Source organism: Arachis ipaensis, chromosome B07 (genome assembly GCF_000816755.2).
Source record: "Arachis ipaensis cultivar K30076 chromosome B07, Araip1.1, whole genome shotgun sequence".
Taxonomy (NCBI): Eukaryota; Viridiplantae; Streptophyta; class Magnoliopsida; order Fabales; family Fabaceae; genus Arachis; species Arachis ipaensis.
In genome coordinates, this window is record NC_029791.2 from 6,575,985 (window position 1) to 6,589,522 (window position 13,538).

At 33.8% G+C, this 13,538-nt stretch overlaps 1 protein-coding gene across 1 annotated transcript in view; it reads right to left on the reverse strand.

The window, feature by feature from the left end:
- The window catches only part of LOC110264826, a 23,379-nt gene continuing 12,609 nt past the window's right edge, over positions 2,769–13,538 (reverse strand). The window contains exon 2 of the mRNA XM_021107171.1: positions 2,769–3,330. Within this exon, the coding sequence (XP_020962830.1) occupies positions 3,308–3,330 (23 nt within the window). The 3' untranslated portion in view covers positions 2,769–3,307. The remainder of the gene's footprint in view (positions 3,331–13,538) is intronic.

A 13,538-nucleotide genomic window follows, 5' to 3' on the forward strand; every position in this document is an offset into this window, starting at 1 on the left:
AATACTTTAAATATTAAAAGCAAAAATAAAAAAGGCACATATATAATTACTCAAAGGAAAATGTTTGCTATAAAAGTTCATTCTCTATATCACACATATATACACATATTTTTACTGCTAAGAATAACAAAAATATGAAAAAAAAAATTTGTTTCTTTTTTGCTGACAGGATATGCAAAAATAAATAAATAAAAATCTCGTTTTCGTTGGTTATGAATATATGTATCTTTTAAATTTATTTTTGTATTTATTGATTATAAACATGACATTAAATACATAAATTGATAAATAAAAGTTTTTATTTAAATAAAAAATTCCCGTCCTGACCTCCATTGTCAAAATTAAACTCCGGCTCTGCCAGCAAATAATTCATCTAAAAAACTAGAGGTTGAAAATCATTTGGTGAAGCATATACCTAGCTCTTCCTTCTCTCAATGTCTTTCTTTATTTGCTCAGGGTTTTGAAACAAAAAAGAACTAATAATTATGTGAGGATGATAATAACCCCCCTTTTTTTGTTATGTTTGCATGATATTAAATGTCCCTAATATTTAAGAGATAATAAAAAATCAGTTTAAATAATTAAAAATTATTTTATTAATTATTATTATTAAAATAAATATATAATTATAAATATTTGTATATAAAATTATAAATATTATATTATATAAAATAATTTTAAATAATTTTTTTTAATAGCACTGATGCATTGCATGTACCTTTATTTCGTCGGCAACATATTATAATTCAATTTTCATACCAAAAGTTTGACTCATATTATTAGAACGGAAATAAATTTATCTTCTCATATTATTTCGTAAGGGGAATGCTAGAGGGACAATAAATTTGGTGAATAATATGAACAATGGGTCCGAAATTAGCCCAATTAGTTTATTAACATAGGTATTCTCGTAAACACCCACCTTCCCTAAATCCTAATTTTAATTATCTTAATTACTTCCATCGTAATCACCCCATCCACTCCCCCCTTCTTTGACCCAACAGGAAAAACCTTTCCCCTTCTTTACGTTTTGAACACCATTCAGGAAAGGAAACATTAGCCTTCCCTCACAGCCATTTGAAATGGCATTGACGAAGGGACCACGTTAGCCGCTTCTTTTTCGTTGCAATCCGTCGTCCACCCTGCCACCCGCCGAACTGACCATCTATCGGCGCCTCCGTTGTGAAGACGTGAAGCAGCAGGCGAGCATCCGTGGCCCCGTCGCCTCCGTAGGTTATAGTCCTTACATGTTCGTGTCGCTTGGAGTCATCCTCGAATACAACAAAGAGTAGGTAATTATTCGCTTGTGTTCTTCTAATGTTACAAAACCTGCCTATATATAAGGTTTTTGAACTAGTTTGGGGTTATTTGATACCCTTTTAATAACAGTTAATAGTGTAATATACATTTTACATGATTACTATCTTATTTTGTTATTTGGTTGACCATGGATGTTCTATTTTAAATAAGATATATAAGATCACATGATCATTCTAGATACAAAATAAATTAACATTAATTCATGATAAATTAAATGTTAGTTATTTAATTTTTTGTGTTCGGAATATATTTTAAGAAAATGACAAAGGGTCATTTTTTATTTTATTTTTGGTATGAAATCAGTTTGAGTTGATTAACAATATTTCAACCGTCTTAATTTGTATGTATTTATATTTCGTTTGAGTTAATTTGAAATGATATCTGTTAGGGATGTTTGGTTTTGTAAGACACCTTGATGCAATTTTGAGGCAAACTTTTGTGTTGAAGTAACTCGTGATATATTATTTCGGTTCTGAATTTTATGGAAGACTAATTATAACGGTAGAAAAAATTGTGTATATAGTTCTAAAATTCGGTTGGTCTTATTCGTTTTTGTTTTTTCATCACTCTCACAATGAAAATACCATACAGATATGCTTCGGGCAATGAGAGTGGAGATTATGGAAGATATTGTCATGGGAGCACACAATGGATCAATTGAACAGGTGCGAACTTTGTTGGACCAAAATGAAGAATGTCGAGGTTAAATCACCCTTCACAGCACCAAGCACTATGACATTGATGAACTTGTGAGGAAGAATCGGAATCGAAGAAAGCAATAGATGTACTTAGAGCCCGTTTGGGAAGTAGCAGAAACTACTTTTTATTTTATTTATTTTTTTTACTTTTGAATTATGAAAAGTCACAATAAAAAAATAAAAAACAGCAACAAAATATACATTGACACACATTTCATATTTATTTTTTATTTTTACCTATCATATCATGCAAAATAAAACAACAAATACTAACTACACAATAATTTTTTTGGCATTGCCATCAAGATTATTGTGAATTAGAATTTTAATATCCATCCTCTTGTGTAAAAAAATTGTATTTTTTGAGTTATTTATCCAAACACTACAACTTTAAAATAAGTACTTTTATAACTAAAAATCAACACAAATTAACTTATTTATAAGTTGCTATTAATAAAAGTCCTTCTATTTTAAGCTCTTTTTTCAAAAGAGCTTATTTAAATTGTTAACCCAAATTGGGCCTTAGTCTTAAGACCACAAATACCTTTTTCACATTGTTTACGTGTTTTCGCGGTGGAGTTTTGTTACAACAGAAAGGATAGATTTCCATAGTGAATAACATTTTTAGTTCTCTAACTTCTTTTATTCTGTTTCAAGATGTTAAAAGCTACTAGTTAAGAATAACCATTTGGATACCAATAAAATAACCATCCGCTATCATATGGAATCGAACATCTAGCCTCTACTATTTGTTACTATTTACACACACTACACCAAGACTATTACAAATAACAATTTGGGTGACAATAGAGATAACCATCTATTAGTCTATAGAATCGAACATCCAACCTTTACTACTTGTAACTGATCACATACTCTACACCAAGACTATTACGAATAACCATCTGGGTACCAGTAAAAATAACCATCCGCTATCCTCTTGAATCGAACATCCATATTAAAATACTTGTAACTGATCACACACTACACCCATATTATTCCGAATAACCATTTGGGTACCAATAGAAATAAACATCCGCTAGCCTATTGATTCGAACATCTAGATTAAACAGCTTGTAACAATTTATAAACACCACACCAAGGCCGTTACATTATAACCCTCCTGATTACAATGAATAGATTGACTAATCAGTTCCTTTGTCCTCCTGTCATAATTTGTGTTCCGTATCTTACTTACGAAATCGACTTTCTTTGCGTATATCGCATAAAAATCTTGGGCCAACTTCAAATGCTTAGACCGCATTCCAACTCTTGGTATTTCGTCTTCGCTAAGGCAACTGTGATCCGGTAACTACGAATCAGTTCAAAACAAATATCATTCGATGAACATGAGGATTAATGGTCGATTCAAACATGAGGTTCACAAAAAAAATAGCAATATACTAGAGTTCAGATGTCATCAACAAGATCCGTGTTATCACTTCCAAACTCATTAATGTCCATATATTCTATTGCCTACAATCAAACATATACAAACAAACTTATTAAATACGGTACTATTAAACAAGTGTCATGTAAAAATATTTTATTCATACTTTTTCTAAGAATATCATTAAAAATTTATTACTGTAAACGCCTTTTAACAGAAATCATAACAATGAGTAGTGTATTCAGAAAAATTCTCACCTAACTAATTAGGCTTGTATTAATTAATTATTTATATATAGTATGCATGGCCGCCACATATGAAACACACCTACACAACATAAAACCAAGTTTTTTTCTATGCTTTGAAAAGTAAAAAGCTCATTATTAGTTGCTGTACTTTTTTTTCCTTACATATGTAGTCATATTTGGTTCTGCATGCATGACATGGGAGTATAGTGATAGGGATTCAAAACAACCTAATGGCAACCATGAGCAATGTTTTCTCCGTTAACACTAAACCTATAATGAACCAATTTCAGTAAAACTTATTAAAAAGGTAACAATAGTTTATCGAATCAAAAAAATAAATGGTTCATCTTCTTCAATAGAAATTAATCTATGATTTATTATGCTTTAACTAATTACTATATTGATGAACCAGAACACCATAAAAAAATTTTTGAATTGAATACAATCAACGTTTAAGAATGTTGGACTTAGAATAACCATCTCATTTATATGAAAATAAAGTACCAATTCACTAACATACATTGCTTACCTTGTTAGACTTTTCACCTTCCACGTCGAAAGAATTGAGAAGATTGTCATTTGAAAGCGTGATATTGCCGTCGATGAAGAAAGTTGGGGCATGAGAAACCGGTTCAACAAAATTGGAGTCCATTGAAGGGATTTTGAGAGGTCACGTACCTATGAAGCGGCAACCGCAACTCTCCCCTATATTAGGCCGGATCAGTCCGAGACGAAGATGCGGTGAGGATGGACGCGTTGGGGGCTGCAGGGTGCGTGGGCGCGGTGGCCTGCGGGGGCCTGCGCGTGTTGTGGGCTGTGGGGAAAAAAATTTCCATCGATTAGGGGGCTGGTCGGACGTTGACGCAATGGGAGGTGGCGTCGGCTCTGGGTACGCGGCTATGGCTGGCGTCCAGGGCGGTGAAAGTCCACTGAGAGTGAGAGAGGAGATACGGCTAGAGGAGATGAAAGATTTGTAATTGTTTAATATGCAAACCCTTATTTTTTAAAATTTAAAATATGGTTATTATTATAATTTAATTAATCAAATCATTAATTACATTTAGGATTAATTTACTTTTTTAACTCCATTGTTCATATTGTTCACCAATGTTATTGTTCACCTATACTTTTCCTATTCGTAATAAGGATCGGAGGAGGAGAAAGAAATACAAGAGACAAACCCCTGGAAAATTTTCCCAAAAAAAGACGAAACTCATGATGATTCTTAGTTACACCAATCAACAAAAGATTAGGGGTAACATTCAATTAAGGAAACATAATAATTAGTCTCGGATCAATAAAAAGGAAAACATAATAATGATGGCACCTCATTATCAAATCCTCAATAAACTAGTCCACCAAAACAAACTCACTCTTGTCATTTTATGAGTAAACTTAATTGTCACATCATTGCATCTGTTGACTTAGTAATTAAAGCCATAAAAAGTGATAATTAATTAAGATTAAAGGTTAATTAATTAGATCTAAAAACTAAAAAGTGGACGGATCATATATTATTTCTTATTAAAAGTAGCGGTCCCCAATGAAACATCATCCTTGTAAATAATATTGCATTTTCTGTTTTATATGTAATAGAGATGGTTGTTTTGATTATTTCTTTTGTGTCCATAAATTAATATATATAATAGATAAATTTTGATAAACTACTTTAATTTTAATCTCTATAATATATAATAGCTATATATGCAATACACGTGTTCCAAATTTGAAGCTCACGTTGTTTTCTTTGTTCTTCTTAATGCCTGGTTTACATCAATCCATTTAAACATCGCTCTCATGTATCAGATACAAAAATATTATTTATATCTATGTGGAGCTAATAACTCTTTTAAATACAAAATTTGATATTTCTTCTCTCTAGCTACTTAATTAGTTCTTATTATTTTTCTTTTTCCTTTCCCTTGGTGATGTTACAGCTTACATTTAGCATTGTTGTATCAAATTTGCTTATTAAATTATTAATCTCTTGCCTGTAAATTTTGTTACTTTTATTTTATACGATGAATTTTATTAGAACAAAAGTTGGCTAAATCCAAATACGAATTATGCTAGAGTTAATTATATATAGATAAATTAATTACAATCCTAATTTAAAGTGATTATAATAGTAATTGATTGAATAATAAAATGATAAAACTTAAATCTAATTTTAGCTAAACAAAATAACTTAAAATTTAAGATAAAACTTTAATTATTATGTATCTTTAAGAGCTTAAAATTTAAGATAAAAGTTTATTAGTTTATGAATTGTTTAATAGATAATCAATTTTAAATTTTATCATTTAAAAATTATTTAAATGCATGAATCTACACGGATCATTGTGTAAAGCTTTTCTTACAAATGACAAAGATTCAATGTATTTACTATGGCACAAATTTTTTGGTGACTGAAAATATCAAAAAATAAAGAAACAAAATACAAGTCAAATCAAACTAGCTAGAATCAGTTGCCTTTTTTACTATGATTTGTTCCAAATATGTACCAGGTTTATCCAAGAAATATGAGCTGAATCACTTTTTGTTCTAGATTTAGCTAACCAATCAGCGACACTATTAGCTTCCCTTCAAATTAGATAGAACTAGATCTTTCAGTCTTTGGACAAAAAATCTTGGAGTTTTAACACAATATTCTTCACCTCATGTGTTGTGTGGCAAGTGATGTTACTCAACACAAGATAAGCATCTAGCGAGTCCGTTTCACAAATAACCCTCTGGCAACCAGCTTCCCAGGCTAACATCAGCCCCTGCCAAAAAGCCAGCAGCTCACAACGATAAACAGACCAAAAAGGAAGAGCACCTGAACGGCCCAACACCTATCTCCCTCTATCATCCCTCAGAACACAACCAAAATCAGCTCGCTGGACTCCCTGAAGAACACTCGCATCACAGTTGACCTTGAAAGTGCCATTGGGTAGAGGCACCCACTTAAATTTTCTTTCAATATCTGAATAGATAATCTAGTTGTAATGAAGGTTTCTAAGATCAAAGCTCATATTTCTAGTTAGGATCGCCACTTTCTTATCGGACCAAACTTCATCCGAGTTGAAAACCTCATGACATTGATACCTCCATATCCACCAAATTCCGGATGCGAAGAGGCAGCCCATACTAGATATGCCCTGTTTGACCCAAGGAGCTAAATCAGACGATCCTCTAGTCTCGATGAACGAAGGGTCGATGATATTCCAAACAGTTTTGGCCCTATCGCAATCTCTAAAACAATGCAGAATTGATTCCGAATGGGCACCACACCTCTTACAAATATCACTAGGTGTTAACTTGCGCTTGAACTGGAGGGCGTCAGTAGGGGCAACATTGTGAAGAGAAAGCCAGAGCAAGAATTTGATCTTCTCCGGGATGAAAGGCTTCCATATCTAATTCCAGTCTTCGCTTTCATCCCATTGGAATTTTCTTTTCGCCAACCAAAGATATCCACTTCTAGAAGAATACTCTTTTGTTGCGGCAGCAGCCCAAACCCACCCTGGGCCATAGTGGTTGTTACCAGGAACAAGAAACTCAATTAGGGGCGAACGGATATGATGAGGAAGAGGAGAATAGAGGTTGCTAAGATCCCATCGACCATTGCAAATAACGTCATCTAGAGAAAGGTGGAGGTCAGTTATATGAACGTATGGAATTAAGTCTGCAAGTTTACCCAAAGGAGACCATTGATCAAACCACAAGGATTGATCCAAAGTACCACACCACCACGCAAAGCCCTCTTTCAAACTATTGAACGATTTAATCACACTTTTTCAAACATAAGAAGCCCCAATAACCTCCACAAAAATTTTCTCAGTAGCCAGATACTTCTTGGTTAGGAGTTGTACCCATAGTTTCTCTTTGCAATGAAGAAGTTGCCAAACAAGCTTTTCCAGAAGGGCAATGTTCGCACACCTAGAGTCCCTCAGCCCTAGGCCTCCGTGTTTTCTCAGAGCGACAACCTTAATCCAATTCACAAGGGGTAGTCCCCTCCCATCAGTCTGACCCTTCCAAAGAAATTGTCTCATCATCGAATCAATTTTTTCACAAGCATAAGAGGGGAAAAAAGGCTACTTGCATATTATACACTGGAATGGAAGTCAACACAGACTTAACCAAACATAACCTTCCTGCCTTGTTAAGTAGCCTACCTTTTCAGCTAGCTAGCCTCCTTTGGACCTTGTCAATAACCTCTTGCACCGTCTTTTTTGCCGCTCTATCATTGCCAATGTTTACCCCCAAATATCTGCCTATGTTCCGAGTTAAGTGAATCTGAGAAACCCTTGACAAGACCTCCTTCCTCCGCTGAGTGATGTTCTTAGAGCATTGAGCCTTAGATTTGGCCAGATTAACTTTCAATCCAGATGCCTTTGTAAAGAGTTCAAGAACCTGCATAACCATTTCAACCAGCGACCTTGTTACTTTGCAGAAAAGGAGAAGGTCATCAGCAAACATAAGATGTGAAATCCTAGATCCCTATTTGGAGATGGCAACAGGGACCCAAGATCCATTAGACACATAATGAGAGATAAGGCACGCCAATCGTTCCATACACATAACAAAGAGATACGAAGATAGAGGGTCACCTTGTCTTAGCCCTCTTTGAGGATTAAAATTCTATAATCTCTCACCATTCCATAGGATTGAAAGAGAAGAAGAGCAAACACACCTCATGATTAGGCTAGTTATGTTCTGTGGGAAGCCAAAACTAGTAAGAATATGTTGAAGAAATCTCCAATCTACCCTATCATATGCCTTCTCTAAATCAATTTTGAAAGCTATAGTACCTTTCTTGGACTTGGTCTTGCGCATAAAATTAAGGATCTCTTGCGCAATAATGATATTCTCGCTCATTCCTCTCCCCGGGATAAATCCCCCTTGAAAGGGACCAATGACCTCCGTAAGGAAAGGACGGAAGCGATTAACAAGGACCTTAGTTAAAATTTTGTATATGACATTACATAGGCTTATAGGCCTAAATTCTTTCATGACCGTCGGCTTAATTAAAAGGATCATTAATTTTTTATGATTAACTCATTATTTAATTTATGTTTTCATAAAAAAGAGGTAATCCATATGAATACAAACTTTATATGGTTATTTTGCTAATAGAAAACAATTGATATATGGTAAATTTTATCTAACTCTCTCAAAAATAATATATAATTCATTTTTTTTATGACGTGTCAACTTTTGATTGGTTGATATTTTAATTAATTTGATTATTGATTATATTAATAACTTAAAATTTACTCCCTCTAATAAATTTCACTCTATTTTAATGTTTTTGGTCATGAATATTTAATTGTTGCAAAATTAGATAATACTAAAAGTTAAAATTAGAGTCTATATTTGTTATTGTAAGGTCATCAAATTAGAAATTAAAGAAATATACTTTCAAACATGATATTGCATCGAATGTTATATAATAACAATTTTTTTTATATATTTGAATGATAAATGATTTCTTTTGCTTAAGAATGATATTTCTTTCTCGTGGCCATTGTTTTCTAATTAAATCAAAACCTCTAAAAACTTTTTAAACTGTATCTAAATGTTCTTTATGCTAAGACGAGTTTCCATTGCTTTGTTCTAGCTATAGGGTCTAATTCATAGTTATCAGACCCGACTCGACCCGGTCGGTTCGACCGGAAATTCGGTCACCTGGCCGGGCCGAGCCACACGTTGAACTGGACATGCATTGGACTATGAGAGACTGAGACAGATCTCTTGAGAGTTGAGTGAGTGTCTGAGACTGAGTTCATCAATCGGCCTCATCAGTCACCGCCGAAGTCACCAGTCACCGCCGATACCCCCCTCAGCGAACCTCGTCTCTCCGTCTCTCCGTCACCCTCGTCGTCACTATCCGCGGCGTCGTTACTTCTCCCGGCCGTCACTGCTTCTCCCTTCACCTCGCCGTGTTCGTTGTTATATTGGTCGTTTGTGGGTTGTGCTTCTTCTGGTTCTACTTCGTTGCTTTTGCTTCTGTCCTTTGTCGGTACCTCACCTGGTCGTCAGAAAGCTCAGAGCCTCTGCTCCCTCAGGTCAGTGCCTCTGCTATTGACCTATTGACTATTGTTATGGAATTGGAATCTGTTGATATATTAGTTAAAATTGTTCTTGAATTGTATTATTGCTGGTTGCTGATTGGTATATTAGTTAAAATCTATTCTTGAATTGGTATATTAGTTAAAACCTGGTTGATATATTAGTTAAATTTGTTCTTGAATTTTAGTTAAAATTGCTGTATTTTCCCTGTTGCTGTTGCTGGTTGCTGTGTTGGTAATTTGGTATATAGTTTTTTAGTTGCTGGTTGCTGCTAATTGCTATTGTATTTTACTGTAGTTTTTTTAGAGCTGTTGTTGTTTATTGCTGGTTTGTTTAGAGTTGCTAAATCAGGGAACTTTGGTGAAATGGTGGTGATTGATGTGTTGCTTAAAAACTGATTTAAGCAAATCCTTTGTTGCTGAAAATATTTTTGGTTTCTTTGCTAGAATTTTAAAAATGGCTTCATCTCAAACACCATCAGAAACGCCACCATCTCAAGAACAAGCATCATCAGCAACTCCTACCCCTGATCTTACCACTAAAAGAGTTTATAATAATAGAGGAAAGACTGATCCAGCTTGGGGTCATTGTAAACAAATTGTGGAAAAAATAGGGAAAATTACTACGATGTCCATATATTGTGACAAACCTGTTAGAGGAGGTGGGATTAATCGATTTAAGTATCACTTGGCTGGAAAAGGAGGAGATGTTGAGAAGTGCAAAAAGGTTCTACCTGTTGTTGCTTATCAATTTGGGCAAAATATTGAAGAATTTATGAATAAGAAAAGGAAAACTCAAGAAAATTATGCAGAAAGTTATAGAGCATGTGATGATGTTGAAAGAGAATTTGATAGAATGGAAGAGCTTGAAGCACGGCAGCAACAACTCCAACATTCAAGGACAAGGTTGCCACCACCTGCAGCTAGGAAAGGGAAAAAAAACTACTGGAATAGAGACTTTTTTCCATCTTCAACAACACCTGGAGCCCAACCAACGATAAAAAGTGTATTGCAAAGTAAAGAAATTGTGGAAAAATGTGACATTGCCATTGCAAAGTGGATGGTTGATGCTTCTGTGCCATTTAATGCAGTTAATTCAGCATATTACCAACCAATGATTGATGCTATTGCAAACATGGGTGCAGGATATAAAGGTCCAAACTTTGGTAGAGTTCGTGGGTATTTGTTGAGTAAGTTGGTGGAGGATGTGAAAAAGATGATTGAACAGTATCATGAAATTTGAAAGCGAACTGGATGTACTATCATGGCTGATGGATGGACTGATCGTTGTAGGCGCACTTTAATTAACTTCTTGGTTTATTGTCCTAAAGGAACTATCTTCCTAAAGTCTGTTGATGCTTCTCATGCCTCCAAAACTGCTGAATTATTATTTAAGCTTTTTAAGGATGTTGTCAACTTTGTCGGTCCTGAAAATGTTGTTCACATAGTGACAGACAATGCTGCAAATTATGTTGCTGCTGGACGGTTGTTGGAAGCTAAATTTCCTAAGTTGTATTGGTCTCCTTGTGATGCGCATTGTATTAATTTGATGTTGCAAGATATTGAAAAGTTGAATAAAGTCAGTGAGACAGTTTCACATGCTTCAAAGATTACTAAATACATATATAATCATTGTCATCCACTGTATCTTATGAGGAAGTTTACCGGTGGACGAGAAATACTTCGTCCAGCTCCAACTCGCTTTGCTACCAATTTCATAGTTTTACAAAGTATTTTGGCTCAAAAAGATGCATTAAGAGCTATGGTAACTTCTAAAGAATGGACAATCTCAGCCTACTCCAAAGAAGCTAAAGCTAAAACATTTGTGGATCAAATTTTAGACTCTAAGTTTTGGAATCAATGTACAGATGTTGTCAAGCTTACTGAGCCACTTGTTCGTGTGCTTCGTATTGTGGATAGTGAAGATAAAGCTGCAATGGGTTTTCTTTATCAAGCTTTTAATATGGCTAGAGAAGAGATGGTGAAGAGGTTTCGACGAAGAAAGAAGATTGTGGAGCCTTACTTGAAGATTTTGGATACTCGTTGGGATTCACAACTTAAAAAAAATCTTCATGCTGCTGGCTATTGGTTAAACCCTGCTTTTCGATTCAACGCTGCTAAATTTAAAAAACATAAGCAAATCACTTCTGGCCTACTAGATGTAATTGAGAAATATTCATATGATGATCCAGAATTGAATACTAAGTTGACAAGTGAGAAGAGAATATATTCTAATGCTGAAGATGATTTTGGAAGACAATCTGCACTGCGTGAATGAAGCACAGTGATGCCAGGTAAATATATTTATTTAGTTTTATCTTTTTTTATTCATTTATTTATTTAAAAAGGCTAATTATAATGCATTGCCTCTTTTGATTTTAAGACCAATGGTGGGAGTCTTATGGAACTGGAGCACCAAATTTACAAAAGTTAGCCATTCGTGTTTTAAGTCAAACTTGTAGTTTTTCTGATTGTGAGCGAAATTGGAGTATTTTTTAACACATCCACACAAAGAAGAGGAATCGGTTAGAACATCAAAAGCTTAATGATCTTGTTTTCGTTCATTATAACTTGAGGCTACAACAAAGGTATCTTCTATAATTATTTATCTAATTTTAAAAAGTATTGTTCATTAAAATTTAATCTTTAGTTTAGTAATTACATAACTTGATAACATAGGAATCTAATGAGAAAGCAAAGCTATGATCCAATTTGTCTTGATACATTTGATGACCATTCGGATTGGATATTGGAAGATTCACCGCCCTTTTTAACTCCTGAAGAGGTTGATGCTCTACGAAATGATTTGGCAAATATGTCCATTCAACCAACTTTGGATGATCTTGGTAAATTCTTCAATTGCTTGAATATTTTAATTGTCAGTTGCTATTACGAATTATTCTTGATATTGATTTGTCAAAAATACACAAATGTAGATCAATTAAATTTGGACAATGACCAAGATAATGATGGACCAAGTAACAATGCTATGGAAGATATGGATACAAATTAAAATGAGGGAAATGTTAATCAAGCTCCTAATTTGCCCTATGAAGATGTTGATGCCGACTTTGAGCTCACCCTTTGGACATGATTTAATAATTGTGTTATCTTTAACTTGCTCTTGTTGATTTAAATTGAGAACATATTTTATACTAGAAACTAGTTTATTAACTCTTCTTTTAGATTATTAGTTATGTTTAAGACTTGATATTTGATTATTAATGTTTGTAAGACTCGCATTTTAAGTTTTAAGACATTATTTCAATTTTATTAATATAATTTTATATTTTTTTAGTTATGACCGGGTTAACCGGGTGAATTAGTGATCCACCAATTGAACCAGTAACCCGGTGACCCGGTCATATGACCGGATTGATTATTGGGTCGGTTCTGATAACTATGGTCTAATTATTTGTTAATTAGAACCAATATTATTAAGTTAGTAAATTTGTTATATATGGTTCTTCAATAACTTCTTCCATTATATTATTGCAACAATTTTTTCTTCTTTGACGAAGAAGATGATCTATTTTAAATAACAAGCTAATTATAAATGGTCTCTATTATAATTAAAATATTAATTTTAGTTAAATTTAAGCAACTCAAGATATTAATATAGTTAATAATTAAATTAAAATATTAACTAGGGGTGTTTGTGGTGCGGTTTGGTTCGGTTTTAAGGAAAAAAGTTATTCGATCTGAACGCTTAATTTACGTACGGTTTGAATTGGATGAACTTTTTTTAAAAATCCGAATCGAACCGATTCGATTACAAGCGGTTTGGATCGGTTTGGGTTTGCAGTTTTTTAAATAAAAAAAATTAAATAAA